The 15,131-nt window shown below is 41.7% G+C and overlaps 1 protein-coding gene across 1 annotated transcript in view; it reads left to right on the top strand.

Annotated features, from left to right (window-relative positions):
• The window catches only part of LOC100457610 (cubilin-like), a 129,795-nt gene that overhangs the window by 102,429 nt on the left and 12,235 nt on the right, over positions 1 to 15,131 (top strand). Inside the window, 5 exon segments of the mRNA XM_063727228.1 lie at positions 983 to 1,191; positions 11,571 to 11,689; positions 11,691 to 11,728; positions 12,074 to 12,222; positions 12,224 to 12,280. Of these exon segments, the coding sequence (XP_063583298.1) occupies positions 983 to 1,191; positions 11,571 to 11,689; positions 11,691 to 11,728; positions 12,074 to 12,222; positions 12,224 to 12,280 (572 nt within the window).

The raw sequence follows: 15,131 nt of genomic DNA, 5'->3' as shown, positions 1-15,131 counted from the left end.
GAATTGATCCCTTTACCATTATGTAATGGCCTTCTTTGTCTCTTTTGATCTTTGTTGGTTTAAAGTCCGTTTTTTCAGAGACTAGGATTGCAATCCCTGCCCTTTTTTTGCTTTCCATTTGCTTGGTAGATCTTCCTCCATCCTTTTATTTTGAGCCTATGTGTGTCTCTGCACATGAGATGGGTTTCCTGAATACAGCACACTGATGGGTCTTGACTCGTTATCCAGTTTGTGAGTCTGTGGAACATTTAGCCCAGTTACATTTAAGGTTAATATTGTTATGTGTGAATTTGATCCTGTCATGATGATGTTAGCTGGTTATTTTGCTCATTAGTTGATGCAGTTTCTTCCTGGCATCGATGGTCTTTACAATTTGGCATGTTTTTGCAGTGTACTCAGACTCTTTCTATCACACTATGTAAGTAAAAGATTTGTTGGCAGCAATTTTCTTGGTACGTTAGGTAAATTCTTCATAAATTCAGTTTTCAGTCTGACAGTGTTCATAAAAGTGGAATATAAAAGTAAAACATATGGACATTTTCCACCAGTTTTATTATGCAAAATACTTGATTTTGTATAAAATTGGATTTTTCAAGGCTAGGAAAATCTTCAATAAATCACATCAGCAGTTCTTCAATGAATCACATCAACAGTTCTAAAAACATATATAAAACCCTGTGTGTTTTCCCACTGAGCAGCTCTATGAGAAAGAAGGAGACCTGAAGGCTCTGCTATGGAAGCAAAGAGCGAGGGAGGGATGAATAGAGGGAGCGATGGAGGGATGGCGGGGTGGGGGGAAAGGAAGGACAAAACAAAGGGAGAGAAAGAGAGAGGAAAGGAAGGAGCCCAGGAGGGAATGATCTGATCATGTTCTCAGAGTGTGACAGAAAATGGAAACTATGTTCTTTTAAAAATCCTCCATGTACAATGTAAGGTCTATTCTGTTTGGTCTGCATAGTGATGTGTCTTTGTTTTAATGCAGGGCCTCAGCAAGGATGTAGTGGTTATCTGACAGGTTCGAATAATACCTTTGCCTGTCCTGATTCAGATTCGAATGGAATATATGACAAGAATTTAAACTGTGTATGGATCATAATTGCACCTGTAAATAAACGAATTCACCTCACCTTCAATACGTTTGCTCTGGAAGCAGCAAGTACTAGGCAAAGATGCCTTTATGATTATGTAAAGGTAAGGCTGTTTTGTTTTTTAACAGAGTCTACTCACCCCAGACTCTAATATAGTGTATTCCAGTTTATATCATTACAGGAAGTCCTGAAAATTGTGAATACAGGTACTACTGTTTTTTAAATGACCTATTCTTCAATGATGCAACATTTAATATTATAGATGCTCTACCTTCACATCAAATTAATCTTTAATATGGGTGACTCAAATATTTTGTGTGACTGGCTTCTAACATTAGCATTAAAATCTCCTATTCGTCAATGTCTTGCAAGAGACGATCTATGGGAAGGTCGATTTTCTAGAGAGAGATACTCAAAGGACCTTTGGCAAATCCTAAAATAAACAATGTCAGTGACACAAATAATACCTCTTAATTTGTCTATTTCTTAGGCTTATAGATTTGCTTATCATATATGTTTAGATAGTAAAATGGTTCTGAAATCACATTAAAAGTAAATCAAGGCTGGACATGGTGGCTCATGCCTGTAATCCCCACGTTTTGGGAGACCAAGGTGGGTGGATCACTTGAGGCCAGGAGTTCAAGACCAGCCTCACCAATATGGTGAAACCCCATCTCTACTAAAAATACAAAAAATTAGCTGAGTGTGGTGGTGGGCACCTGTAATCCTAGCTACTAGGGAGACTAAGGCAGGAGAATCCCTTGAGCCCGGGAGGCAGAGGTTGCAGTGAGCTGATAGCTTGCTAATACACTCCAGCCTGAGTGACAGAGCAAGACTCCATCTCAAAAAATAAAAATAAAAAATGAAAAAGTAAATCAAGAAGCTTCTGTTCAATTATTAAGACTCTTTAATGTTAAATTATTATACCTATCAGGTTATATGGGTTCAGATTAGAAGTGTTAAGTCACAATATTTACTACTGCACTCTCAGGGGAAAAATTAAAAGTATGGCAAGATTTCTATTTAGGAGGAGCTTAAGTCTGATTGGAAAATTATGGGATGACACATGCAAATTAAGAATGTACAGTTCAGGATAGTAAGCACATAAGCGCTAATGAATGCATTTGATGAAGGCTTGAAGCAATGTGCAAGCTTAAAAGGAAAGAAAGTTCATGAAACTCTGAAATGATCAACAAAGACGTGATAGAATGAGGAAAAACTTACTCAAGTCAGGAGAGAATTCAGGCAAGGTGAACATTTTTGAAAAAGCGCTGAACTTGATATGTGCGTGTTGTCGAAAGAGTAAAGAGGCTGGCTATATTGAAGCAGAATAGTGCTAAAGAGTAGCAAGAAATAAGATGGCGTAAGTAGATAAATGCTGAGATTACAAAGGATCCTGAAAGTCAAACTAATGACTTTAGACTTTGTGTGGCTGAAAATAAGGAGTGGTTGAAGGTTTTCCAATGAGTGATGTGATGAGAGCAGTAGCTGGGGAAGATCTGAAATCAGCAGCTATGGGAACTGGAAGGAGAGGAGGCTGGGAGGGCTCCAGGGAAAGGTCACCCCTAGGTAAGGAGGTCACTCTTAGACCCAGATCAGCGGTGCAGCCATGGCGGAGATGGCAAGAGGGGTGCAAGAGAAACTTAAGTTCTAAGACTGTCATAAAGTTTAAAGAAAATTGTTTTAAAAGAAAAGGAAGGAAAATTTGTGGACGGAATATCCATTTGAGTACATAATGATATGCTTATGTTTTTACTATGAAAAGGGCTAAGGCTGGGAGACCAGAAAAATAACAGTGTGGTTTTGGTGAGAGCAAGACAGACAAGTGAGACTGCAGTGGGCAGAGAATAGAATGGAGCTCCAGTGAGAAGACAGCTTCATGAATAGATAGGATGCAGCAAAGAGCCTTCCTTACAGCAGGAGAAAGGATGCTTTCTTAGATGAAGTCAGCATGGATTCTAGAGAGTCAGGCTCTCAGCTCCAGGAAAGGTACCCAGGGAGGCAGTTGGAGAGGGCAAAAGGGGCAGAAAAAGAAACAGATGCGTCATGAAAAAATAAATGTGAAGACCAGGAATAGTGTAGTATCCCTGAAGTCAAGGGGCAGGGGGATTCTTTTACAAAGCATGGGTGGTCAATACTATTAAATTGTAAAGTAGAGGCCAAGAAAGGTAAAGATGAAGAACAGCCTCATTCCATTGGATGACAACCATTTTAATAGAGTATTGGCACAGAAGCTGGATCACAGGAGTTCATGAAAGACTAAAGATAACAGGGAATGTCAATTCAGGTTGAATTCTCCTTTCCTAAAATGACACCTAGCCGGCCGGGTGCCGTGACTCACACCTGTGATCCCAGCACTTTGGGAGGCAGAGGTAGGCAGATTGCTTGAGCTCAGAAGTTTGAGACCAGCCCTGGCAACATAGTGAGACCCCGTCTCTATGAAAAATACAAAAAAAGTATCTGGGTGTGGTGGTGTGCACCTATGGTTCCAGCTTCTCGTGAGACTGAGGTGGGAGGATCCCCCAAACCCAGGAGGTAGAGGCTGCAGTGAGCTGTGATTGTGCCATTGCACTCCAGCCTGGGCAACAGAGTGAGACACTTTCAAAAAAAAAAGGTGGGGAGAGACCAAAATGACTAGAGTAGTCCTAAAGCTGAATTCAGAACTGTTCAAGAGCTCCCCTGATTTTACAGAAAGGTAATAAGGTTTAGAGACAGACAGTATGGGGACTCAAACCCAATTTTGCTGTCAGACCAGTTTCCTAATCTCCCCAATTCCTTATCACTTCATCTATTTTTCTTTAAATCACATAATAGTACCTACCATGAAAGGCAGTTTTGAGGATTAAAATTATGTGTACTAGAGTGTTTAGCACTGTGCCTGACATAAATAGTAAACAAATTTACCTCCCCATTTTTCCCCCCTTGGAGTAATTCCAAATAGGCATGGACACTATGGAATTTCTTTTTCTTAAAAACTAAAAATAATGGATTTACATATAAAATTACAATTTCAAAAATGTTTTGAGGATGGCCTTGCTAGGAGAGTTGATTGGATTTACTCTCAAGATCCATTTTTATGGAGCGTGATTTGATAATGTCATTAAAACAGCTTGTCATTGTCTGAATTTCTGCAATTCATTCAGGCCAGAAACTACAATATCAAAAACAAGGAGTTATTTTCTTGCTTCAAAATAAAATACTTTTTTTTTCAAATAAATTCTGTTCAGAACTATTCTTGTTTTCCCTCTTGGAAAAGCAATTTCCTTCAACTGGCAACGTTTCCAACTACCAGTAAACTGGCAGATCAAAGAACAGCCCTTGGAATGTGGAGCTTGGAGGTTTCTTTATTAAAGAGATTTTTCTGTGATAAATGGGACATTTGATTCCATTTAGATTTTTTTTTAGAGATTATAAATCACTTTTTAGAAAAGCTAATTTAACTGAACTCTGTGGTAGATATACAAGTAAAATCATACCAATTCCATTATTCATTCATAATTCTATCATGATTGTTTGTGAAAGGGTTGACTTGGAGAGTAATTATGGTAACTGAATCACCTAGTGAATTGTGCATTTCACTGAATGGTTCTGTTGAAAGCCACAACACATCCATTGCAGAAGGAGTTAGTTGGCAAGGGTATTTGTCAGGCCCTGTACCAGCATCACTGGAGGTGTAGAGAGCTAAAGGCATATCTTGAGGAGTTCCAGCTTCTTGAGGAGCTGTAAATAAAGTGTAGAAGACTGACATGTAAACAAATAATATACATTTAAATAATTACATTTAAAGTACAAATAAAATACATTTAAATAATGGACATTTTTGTCACGTTGTATAACATGTTGTATAAATGACAAAAATCATAAATAGAAACAACGTAGAAGGGCAGAGCCGAAGAGGCTCTGATTGGCTTCGTTTTGGGGTTCAGGAAAGGCTTCCTAGAGGGGAGGGCTGAGCTGGGATTTACAAAATAAACAGAAATTTACTCCCTTTTGTGATGCTTTACAAAATTGAGAGGAACATCACAAAAGAATGCTTCCTGTGGGAGGCTGACTACCAAAATGGAGAAGGAAAGGAGAGGCCGTGAGCTACATCCTCTCATGCCCAGGTTCTTGACTCCTAAATTACCACTTGGTTGTCACTCTTGTGGTAAGCAGTGACTTGGGCAGCAGAGAGGGGCCAGGAGCATGAACCTAGTTGACTTTTTCTGCCAGGAAATATGGAACCAGCAGAGAGATGTATTCATCCTAACATTGCCCAGTTTTTCCTCAACCACATTAATGCCCCTTTTCTGTTTCTTTTTTCTGTTTTTTTTTGAGACGGAGTTTCACTCTTGTCACCCAGCTAGAGTGCAATGGTGTGATACTGGCTCACTGCAACCTCTGCCTCCCCGGTTCAAGCGATTCTCCTGCCTCAGCCTCCCAAGTAGCTGGGCTTACAGGCGTGCGCCACCACACCTGGCTAATTTTTGTGTTTTTAGTAGAGACGGGGTTTCACCATGTTTGCCAGGCTGGTCTCAAACTCCTGACCTCAGGTGATCCACTTACCTCAGCCTCCCAAAATGCGAGGATTACAGGTGTCAGTGCCCCTTTTCATAGCCAATATTTTGTAATGCATCCTTTCCCACCTGAAGTGAATATCATCTATGCTATAACCTACCCATAATGTAATTTCAAAAAATCACTATAATATCCTAAAGGCAATGAAAAGGAGAAATAAAAGGAAAGTACAGAAAATAGTGTATATTCGCATATATAAGTATTCTAACACTGTTACGCAAAGTCATGTAATAAAATAGATCCCTTTTATATGTGGAATGGTGGTGAATAACAAGTATAAATTTAAACAAATATGAGTGGGTTGTATTTGCAACCCACATGCCAATAGTAACATCGCCATCTGCATCATGAATTTCCAAACTGGTGGAAAGACTTAAAACAAACATTTCTAAAGCAAACAAAGTACAGTCTTCCCTCAGCTTACACAATAATTACATTTCTGGAAATTTGGCGCATATTGAAACTGTGCAAAAATATTTTTGTGTTTATATACAAAATGGATTTAGGTTCTGGGATCAAATAATTATAAAAAGTTTTCTTTACACAAATGTCAGACACGACATTCAAAAGTTATGTGGGACATAAGTTTTCACTTTGCAAAACTGTACCATGAATTACTAAATGCCAGTTATAGCCCCAAATTATAGTGATGACCCAAAAACCACCACACTTGTGCAAAACACTCTCTACGGGGTGGTATTGACCTCATTGAGAAGGTCTGATTTAACGCACTGGGGTTAACCATTCAGTCTGTGTCAGACACTGGAGCTGAGGAGGGGTGGTCCATCTTTGGGGAGAGGATCAGCAGTCTATGGAAGGTATCACGTTCCTATCCATATGAGGTTGCACCTACTATTCATTTATTCTTTCATTCAATCAATGTTAATTAGCATACCTACTATATTCTAGACATTGCTCCAACAACTAGAAAAGAACATTGAGATTTTAGAAAACAATACTAGGAAAACTCCTGCACTTGTAGAGCTGATTCTAATCATTGTTTCTTTGTGGCTTTTTTCTGAGGCAACTGGGACTAATGTAACTTTTCTTCCCCAGAAGATGCTGAAATGAGTTAGAGTTTAGCCCCAAACCTGAAAAGTCACTCTCTATTCTTCCACCCATACTAAATTATGCCCTGGCATGTTGCCCAGAAGACCCCATCAGACATTCTGCAATAAGATCAAAGAATCCATGAAGATACTCTAAGATACTCCAAGTAAGAATATCAAAATCCTCCTGTGATCAAACTCCCAGGGAAATATTAAAAGATAAAGTCCTAAGGATATTAATATATAAAAGTATTAAATTTGAAAAGAATTATAGTCCAATATCAAAGCCTATTGCCCTTGTGCATTAAAAGTTCATAGGAAGTAAAATCCAAAAATTTTCTTTCCCAGTTTCTCTGACTGCTCAAGTCAATAGCTGGGTGAAGTGTGGGATCTTGCCGTGGTTGTAGCAGAGCCCGCCTGCCACTAAATTATTTGTACAATGCCTTCAAGACCTTTAGAAGATTCTAAAACTATCAGAGTTCTAAAAGTTGAGAAAATATAACATTCTTCTCAGCACTTACCCACATCCACAAGACTTAGAACGTAATTCAAGCTCCAGGTCCAACGCAGTTGTGCTAGGAAATGTATGCTCCCAGAATGCAGCCCATAGCTGCGTATGGTGGTGTAGATCCTAAAGACACCATGTATATCCCAGTTTATATATGATTCCCTCTCCTCATCATTGTATAGGGCACCCCCTGCAAAGCACTGTAGGGCAACCTGACAAAAGTCTTTAGTGGAGACTTAGTGTTATCAGAGAATAAGAGAGCAGATACAGATCTTGGGTTTGACGCACAGGAGTCTAGAGCTTCTTATGTCAGTTATCTCGAGGCCAAAAGCTATTTCAACTCACTTAGGAGAAATCTTACTGTGGTAGTGAATCAACTAACCCAACACCAGCTTGGGGCCAGGCACATATGTCATTTCCTTCCATCTAGCCCTGGCTTCTGCCTCATACCTTCTTTCACATTTACCAGTTATCCATTTAAAGCCCAAATCTGAGCTTACATCATGTAGGATCAGATCCAAACTCCTTGGCATGAAATGTATGGAACTTCACAGCCTTGTTTTTTGGACTTCGTCATTTCTCCTGTTCTCTCACCCTAGCCTCCAGGCCCAATGAAGGGGGTCAGAAGTTGTTGACACATGCCATGCATTTCACACTTCCATGGCCTGGCACTCATGTCTGTCTGGCTGGGATACCCTTCCTCTTTTGTAGGTCTGGAAGGTCTCTACTTACATTTAAGGGCCAATCCAAATGTCTGTCTCCATCATGTGGGTTCTCATGATACACTTCCATTCTTTTATTGTGGCACTTACTTTTCTCTATTTTGTATATAATTTATATACACACATATATTTATATGTATTATATGTATACATATATAGTGTATGTGCATATACACACAAGTATATGTATATTTAATTTATAGACCTTTACTCTCCTTTGTTCATGAGGAGGTCTATGTCTTGAAGGTCTAGAAAGGGCTTTATACATCCTTGTATGCACAGGACCCAGCACAGGGACCTGGCACACAAGCCCCAGAATAAAAATGCTTGCGGATGGGAGCGGTGGCTCATGCCCGTAATCCCAGCACTTTGGTAGGCCGAGGCGAGCCGATCAGGAGGTCTGGAGTTGGAGACCAGCCTGGCCAACATGGTGAAACCCCGTCTCTACTACAAATACAAAAATCAGCTCGGTGTGGTGGCGGGCGCCTGTAATCCCTTGGGAGGCTGAGGCTAGCGAATCATTTGAACTCGGGAGGCGGAGGTTGCAGTGAGCCAAGATCAGGCCATCGCACTCTAGCTTGGGCAACAGGGCAAGACTCCATGTCAAAAAAAAAAAAAAAAAAAAAAATGCTTGCTAATATAAACGTGATCGTAAAGACAGCAATGATTATCATGAAATTTTAACTTGCTTACCAGAAAAAGTGCATGATCTAAAACTTGGCAAATGTGCTCTTCCGTGAAACAAGGGGGGTGAAGATTAGAAAACTCGAGCTTTGGATTCTGAATTAACTAAAATCATGTTTAAGTTGGAAAGACAGTACCATCTAGTGGTGCATTTCTTTTGAAATTAATGGTTTTAGCCATTCCTGTCTTATATAATTCTAGCACTTTAGAATAATGTCAGTGGTCATGGTCATGGCTGTTCTGTGGCCTTGAGCACATCACAGCTCTGTTATGAATTTAATATTTGGAGTTAGATACACACTGATACTCATTTAGAAATACAATAGGGCGGGGCGCGGTGGCTCATGCCTGTAATCCCAGAGGCAGAGGTTGCAGTGAGCCAATATCACGCCATTGCACTGCAGCCTGGGTGACAAGAGCGAAACTCCGTCTCAAGAAAAAAAAAAAAGAAAAAGAAAAAAGAAACAGAAAAGGGGCACTGTGGATCACGAGGTCAGGAGATCGAGGCCATCCTGGCTAACACGGTGAAACCCCGTCTCTAGTAAAAACACAAAAAAAATTAGCCGGGCGCGGTGGCGGGCTCCTGTAATCCCAGCTACTCGGGAGACTGAAGCAGGAGAATGGCGTGAACCCGGGAGGCGGAGCTTGCAGTGAGCCTAGATAGCGCCACTGCAGTCCGCCCTGGAGAAAGAGCGAGACTCCGTCTCAAAAAAAAAAAAAAAAAAAAGAAATACAATGAAGATTACTCAGAAGAAAACAAATGTTTTCTCGTTATGTGTTTGAGAGAAATCCAAGCGCCCACTTTTTCAAAGGATGTTTCTAGAAGGCTGCCATGGCTGCGAATTGTTCTGGGTGCTGGCGACACCACAGTGAAGAAGTCAGACAGATCTCCGTCTCCCCACCCGTGGGACTTACATCCTTGTTGGGAAAGAGACCGGACAAAGCAAATCAACAATAAATAAGATCGGTTTTGATTGTAATAGGAAAATAAAACAGGATGATGCTGAGGGCAACATTCAATAGCACGGGCTTCTCTGAGGAGGTGACATGTGAGATGAGGGCCAATGACAGGGAGTCCTTAGCTGTGCGGGCTCAGCTTCAGCTGAGGAAAGACGTCTCCTGGCAGGAAGAGCTGCAGGAGCAGGGCCATGGGCAGGAGTCCTTCTGGGATGAAGGAAGTGCAACCAGCAGTGAGGTGGGGGCGGCCTGGGAAGGAGGTGCAGGCCAGAGCAGCTGGGGCTTTCAGACCGTGGGAAGGAGCTGGAATTTTACTTTAGTTGAAACGGGGATCTGCGGAGCATTTTAGTCAGAGCAGGAGCAGCATCTCATTGGAGTTTGCAGACATGCAGGCAATTCAGTGGAGAACACTATGGCTGCTCCGGAATTAGGTCTATTAAGAAGATGTTTCAGTGGGAACAGGTGAAGAACAATGGTGGTCACCTGGAGATGGAGCCCTCTGAGATATGTTTTGAAGGTAGAATGGAGTGGATGTGGAGTGAAGAGAGAGAGAGGAATCAGAGATGACTGAAGTTGTAGGCTTGAAACATTGAGGTAAAGAAGCCTCAGGGAGAATAGTTTTGGGAGGGCTTGTGGAAGAGAGGAATCAAAGCACTTGCTTATTTATTTATTAGATATTTATTGAGTGCCTGTCATGTGCAGACACCTAAAAACTGGGAACATGGCAGTGAGCAGAACAGAAATCTGTGCATTCATGGAACTTGTATTCTCTTCAGTGGGAAAGACAATGAAATAAACAAGTTAGCCTGGGCAACATAACAAGACCACATCTCTAAAATTTTTTTTATTAGCTATGCATAGTGGCATGCACCTGTAGTCCCAGTACTTAGGAGGCTGAGGTGGGAGGATCACTTGAGCCCAGAAGTTCAAGGCTGAAGTGAGCTATGATTGTAGCACTGCACTCCAGCCTGGACAACAGAATGAAACCTTGTCTCAAAAAAAAAAAAGTTAAATATGTAGTATACAGAAGGTAATACTTGCTGTGGAGAAAAGTCAAGCAGGAAAGGAGATGGGAATGTTGGGAGAGTTTACACAAGGAAGGCCTTATTGAGTTGGGGCTATCTTTTTTTTTTTTTTTGGAGACAGTCTTGCTTCGTCACTCAGGCTGGAGTGCAGTGAAACGATCTCAGCTCACTGTAACCTCCTCCTCCTAGATTCAAGCGATTATCCTGCCTCAGTCTCCGGAGTAGCTGGGATTACAGGCGTGTACCATCACGCCGGCCAAGTTGGGGATATCTGAGTAAAGACCTGAAGAAATGTAGGAGGACAAACGATGTGGTTATACAGGGAAGAGCATTCCAGGCAAAGGGAACAGCAAATGCCATACCCAAGAAGCAGGAGCATGCTTGGTTTGGCTCAAGAAGCAAAATGAACAAAGTGGAGACAATAAGAAATTAGATCAGAAAGGTCAGGGGTGGGAGAGGAGGGGAGAAGCCCATTGTGATGGCTTTGGTTGTTCTATTGAGTGGATGGGCAGTTAGGAGGGTTTCAGCAGAGTGATGACCTGGTCTGACTTAACATTTTAACAGTATCCTCTCGATGACATTTTGAGAATAGACTAAAAGGAACAAGAGCAGAATCAGGGGCTTTGTGGGAGTCTCCAGTGATCATCAAGGCAAGAGATCAGAGCAACTAGGGCCAGAGTGTTAGTGGGTGCAGTGGTTAAGGTAGCAGTGGGTGAGTGGACTCTCATGACACATTCTTTTTAAAATCATAGGTTACTTTCCCAAAGAGGAAAAAAAGTTAGGCATCATACCAGGTTTTTACTGAAAGTCATAATATAATCAATCCAATTATAATTCTATTCCTAAATTAAGACCATCTCTAAGAACATCAATGTAAAAATATTTAATCATGACCTATTGCAACTTCACATCCAATTTAGTGTGAAAGATGCAACTTTTTTGTAAATAATGGAGAAGTAATGAATTGTTTTTCTTTTCAGTTATACCATGGGGTTAGTGAAAATGCCAACTTGGCTGGAATGTTTTGTGGTTCCACTGTACCTGCTCCTTTTATCTCTTCTGGTAACTTCCTTATGGTTCAATTCATCAGTGACTTAACAAAAGGAAGGATTTAATGCTACATACACCATCATGGACAGTGAGTAAATAGAAGCATTTTTATATGTTATGAAATACACATGTATTTAGGCACTGAAAAGAATGCCCTGCTTATTATATTCAAATTTCAATGTTAATTACTAAACTCCATGTCAATTACTATCCAAACTCAATGTCAATTACTAAACACCATGTTAATTACTCTATGTTTAATCTGTGGTACAAAATTTGATACAATTTTTAGTCAAGGATATAAACCCCCAATTCTTAATGGAATGATGAAAATATAGCTCCTCTGGGGTGGGAGATGAGGAACACAGAATTTTAAAGATTGCCTGAGATGAGACATGAATAAATTGTCTCCTGTGTTCCTTTTTCTTCCCAGTGCCTTGTGGTGGAACATACAATGCAACTTGGACCCCACAAAATATTTCATCACCCAATTCATCAGACCCAGATGTCCCATTTTCCATCTGTACTTGGGTCATTGACATCCCTCCATATCAGCAGGTCAAGATAACTGTGTGGGTGTTAACAGCTGAGCTCATAAGACTGCATGCAGAATTACTTAGAGCTTCAGGACTCACCACAGGTAACAATTATAGGATGAATGACAGTCGCATCTTTTCACCAGCTTTTGCAAAACACTTGAAATAATGAGGCCATGATTAAATAATTTTCTAAGTTACTTCCAGCTTAATGTGCTTTTCATCTGTACACAAAGCCCTCCAATCAGATGTGTCGAGAAACTTGAACTTGGTCCTGTAGGTCCAGAGCTCTCAAAGCTTTGTGTGCCTAAGAATGCATTAAGATGCATCTTAAAAGTGCATTCTCCCTGGCCCACCCTCAGAGACTGAGTTATAACACCCATTTATCTGACTTTTTGACAAACATCTCTGGTGTTTTGGTGCCAATACCAGAGCTCCATGGACCATGCTTGGAGAAATACGTATAGTTAGTAGGATTTATGTATAGGCTGAATTGAAAGGGTCAATACAGAACACAAGAGAATCAGTGAAGAGGCCATTTGGCACCAGTTTCAGAGGTCTATATTCATGGTAATATAAGAGAGATAAAAAGAAAAGGGCCGGGCGCAGTGGCTCATGCCTGTAATCCTAGCACTTTGGGAGGCCGAGGCAGGTGACCTGAGGTCAGGAGTTCAAGACCAGCCTGGCCAATGTGGCGAAACCCTATCTCCACTAAAAATACAAAAAATTAGCCAGGTTCAGTGGTGTGTGCCTATAACCCCAGCTACTTGGGAGGCTGAGGCAGGAGAATCGCTTGAACCTGGGATGCGGACGTTGCAGTGAGCCAAGATTGCGCCACTGCACTCCAGACTGGGCGACAGAGCAAGACTTTGTCTCAACAACAACAACAACAACAACAACAACAAAAAAAAAAGAGGCCGGGCACGGTGGCTCACGCCTGTAATCCCAGCACTTTGAGAAGCCGAGGCAGGTGGATCATGAGGTCAGGAGATTGAGACCATCCTGGCTAACACGGTGAAACCCCGTCTCTACTAAAAATACAACAACAAAAAAAAATTAGCCGGGCGCGGTGGCAGGCGCCTGTAGTCCCAGCTACTCGGGAGGCTGAGGCAGGAGAATGGCGTGAACCCAATCGCACCACTGCACTCCAGCCTGGGTGACAGAGTGAGACTCCGTCTCAAAAAAAAAAAAAAAAAAAAGAAAGAAAGAAAGCCATTTTGAGCTTTACAAAATGCTGAGTCTGAATTTCCTCTGGAATAAGATGTTGACGAGACAGTTGGACACAAAGTGGGATGTTGACCTAAGGCCCAAAGATTTTTGTGCATCATCATTATCATGATAAGTAATTGAAATAATGAGAAGAATAAGATTATCCAGGGAAAAATATGTAAAGGGAGAGGCCATGAACTGAGGATGGATACCAGGGAGAACATCTGAGAATACCTGGATTGTCTTTCTGCAGTTGGGGGAGCAACTAACCCTCCCCAGTTCATTCCAAGAATGTCATGTTCAAGCCCCATGTGCTGGAATAGTAGAGTCCCATTTGCTGTCTTCTGAATTTTCAGGGTCCTCTTCATTATAAATCTGGGGTCCCCTGCTTCTCACCTGGTCTTGCTGGGGAGAGAAAAGTCCCATTTGTCTGACTCCAATGTGGAGAGGTGTGAGATGTGCTGGCAGCTGAATAGGCCCTGGACTTGCTCAGTTTTGTGCAAAGCATAGACGCTGAGATGAGCTCCCAAGCTCTCAAGATGGACAAGATGCTAGATTATCATCATTCTGTTGGTAATGGTTTTCAGGACAAAATCCCTATTACCCAGTGGTACCCTTACTGGAAGGACTTAGAGCCAAGTGGAACAAGGCCCTTTGGGTGAAGCCTTTTCCCCCTGCTTCATGAAGCTAAGACAATGAGGATCATGGTGGACCACTCAGCAGGGCACAGAGTGCCACTTACAGAGCACTGGGCACCAGCTGGAACATAACAGCAGCTGGAGTGGCCGCGAGTAAGACCCAGTGTTTGTCATGACTGAATAATGTTTTCAACTGAATGAATACAAGAAACAATCAAGGGTTTCAGACTGGGTAGGTAGGGAGGAAAGACAAACATTGACGGATGAGCTGGGAGAAACTGGGATTCTCGGGGTATCCAAGAATAGACAGAGAAGGTCTAATTGGAAGATCATGAAGGAATGATGTGTAGGGCTGTTATAGAGGATGTACAGTAGGTACCTGGCATTGGGGATGAACAGAGACACAGAGATGGAAGTCACTGGTGTTAAGAAATATAAAGTGAGGGTGTTTAATAGCTTGTCTGTATAAACACTGAAACCTCTAAGGGTTCAGAAAGGAAATCAGGGGCAGGAGATTACTATGAGCTGAGACACCTCAAGTCTTTCATAAATGCTGGGAAGTAACCAGGAGAAAAGTAAGTGAGAGTGATGACAATGGTGAGAATATATTTGACCAGATGTAGAGACCCTCAAAAGGTGAACCAGCTTTGAGGCAAGGATGGAAGCTGCAGTGAGGAACGTGGAGCATCCCTCCCTTCCCCCTAGGCTGACCCCCCACCCTTCCTACTCAATTAACTGTGGAGCATGGGAAAAGAATGGCCTCTACCAGGAGGCTGGTGGAGAAACAGGTTTTGCTAAGGCTACAAAGTGGAAAGGCGGGGGATGTATACAGAGAATGATTGACAGTGCGGTTAAAGTTCACAGGATACAGCAAAGTTAGACAAGGACCAAGAGCAGGAGACAGTTGGGAGGAGGAGTGGAAGTCCTGAGCAGTAAGAGGAGTTTGCAAGCAGAGGTGGGTTGGGTCTTTCAGTAGGTTCCTAAGGACTGCAGATATTAGAGACATACCTGTGACAGGGAGGCTGCAAATACCCTGACTTTGGTACAACTTGTTTTTATGCAAGAACTGATGGGCATTCAACTGCATTTACTCCAGGCTTTTGAGAGG

The sequence above is a fragment of the Pongo abelii genome, chromosome 8 (genome assembly GCF_028885655.2).
Source record: "Pongo abelii isolate AG06213 chromosome 8, NHGRI_mPonAbe1-v2.0_pri, whole genome shotgun sequence".
Taxonomy (NCBI): domain Eukaryota; kingdom Metazoa; phylum Chordata; class Mammalia; order Primates; family Hominidae; genus Pongo; species Pongo abelii.
The sequence above is the reverse complement of the archived record's forward strand: the minus strand, read 5'-3'. Positions and strand labels throughout refer to the sequence as shown.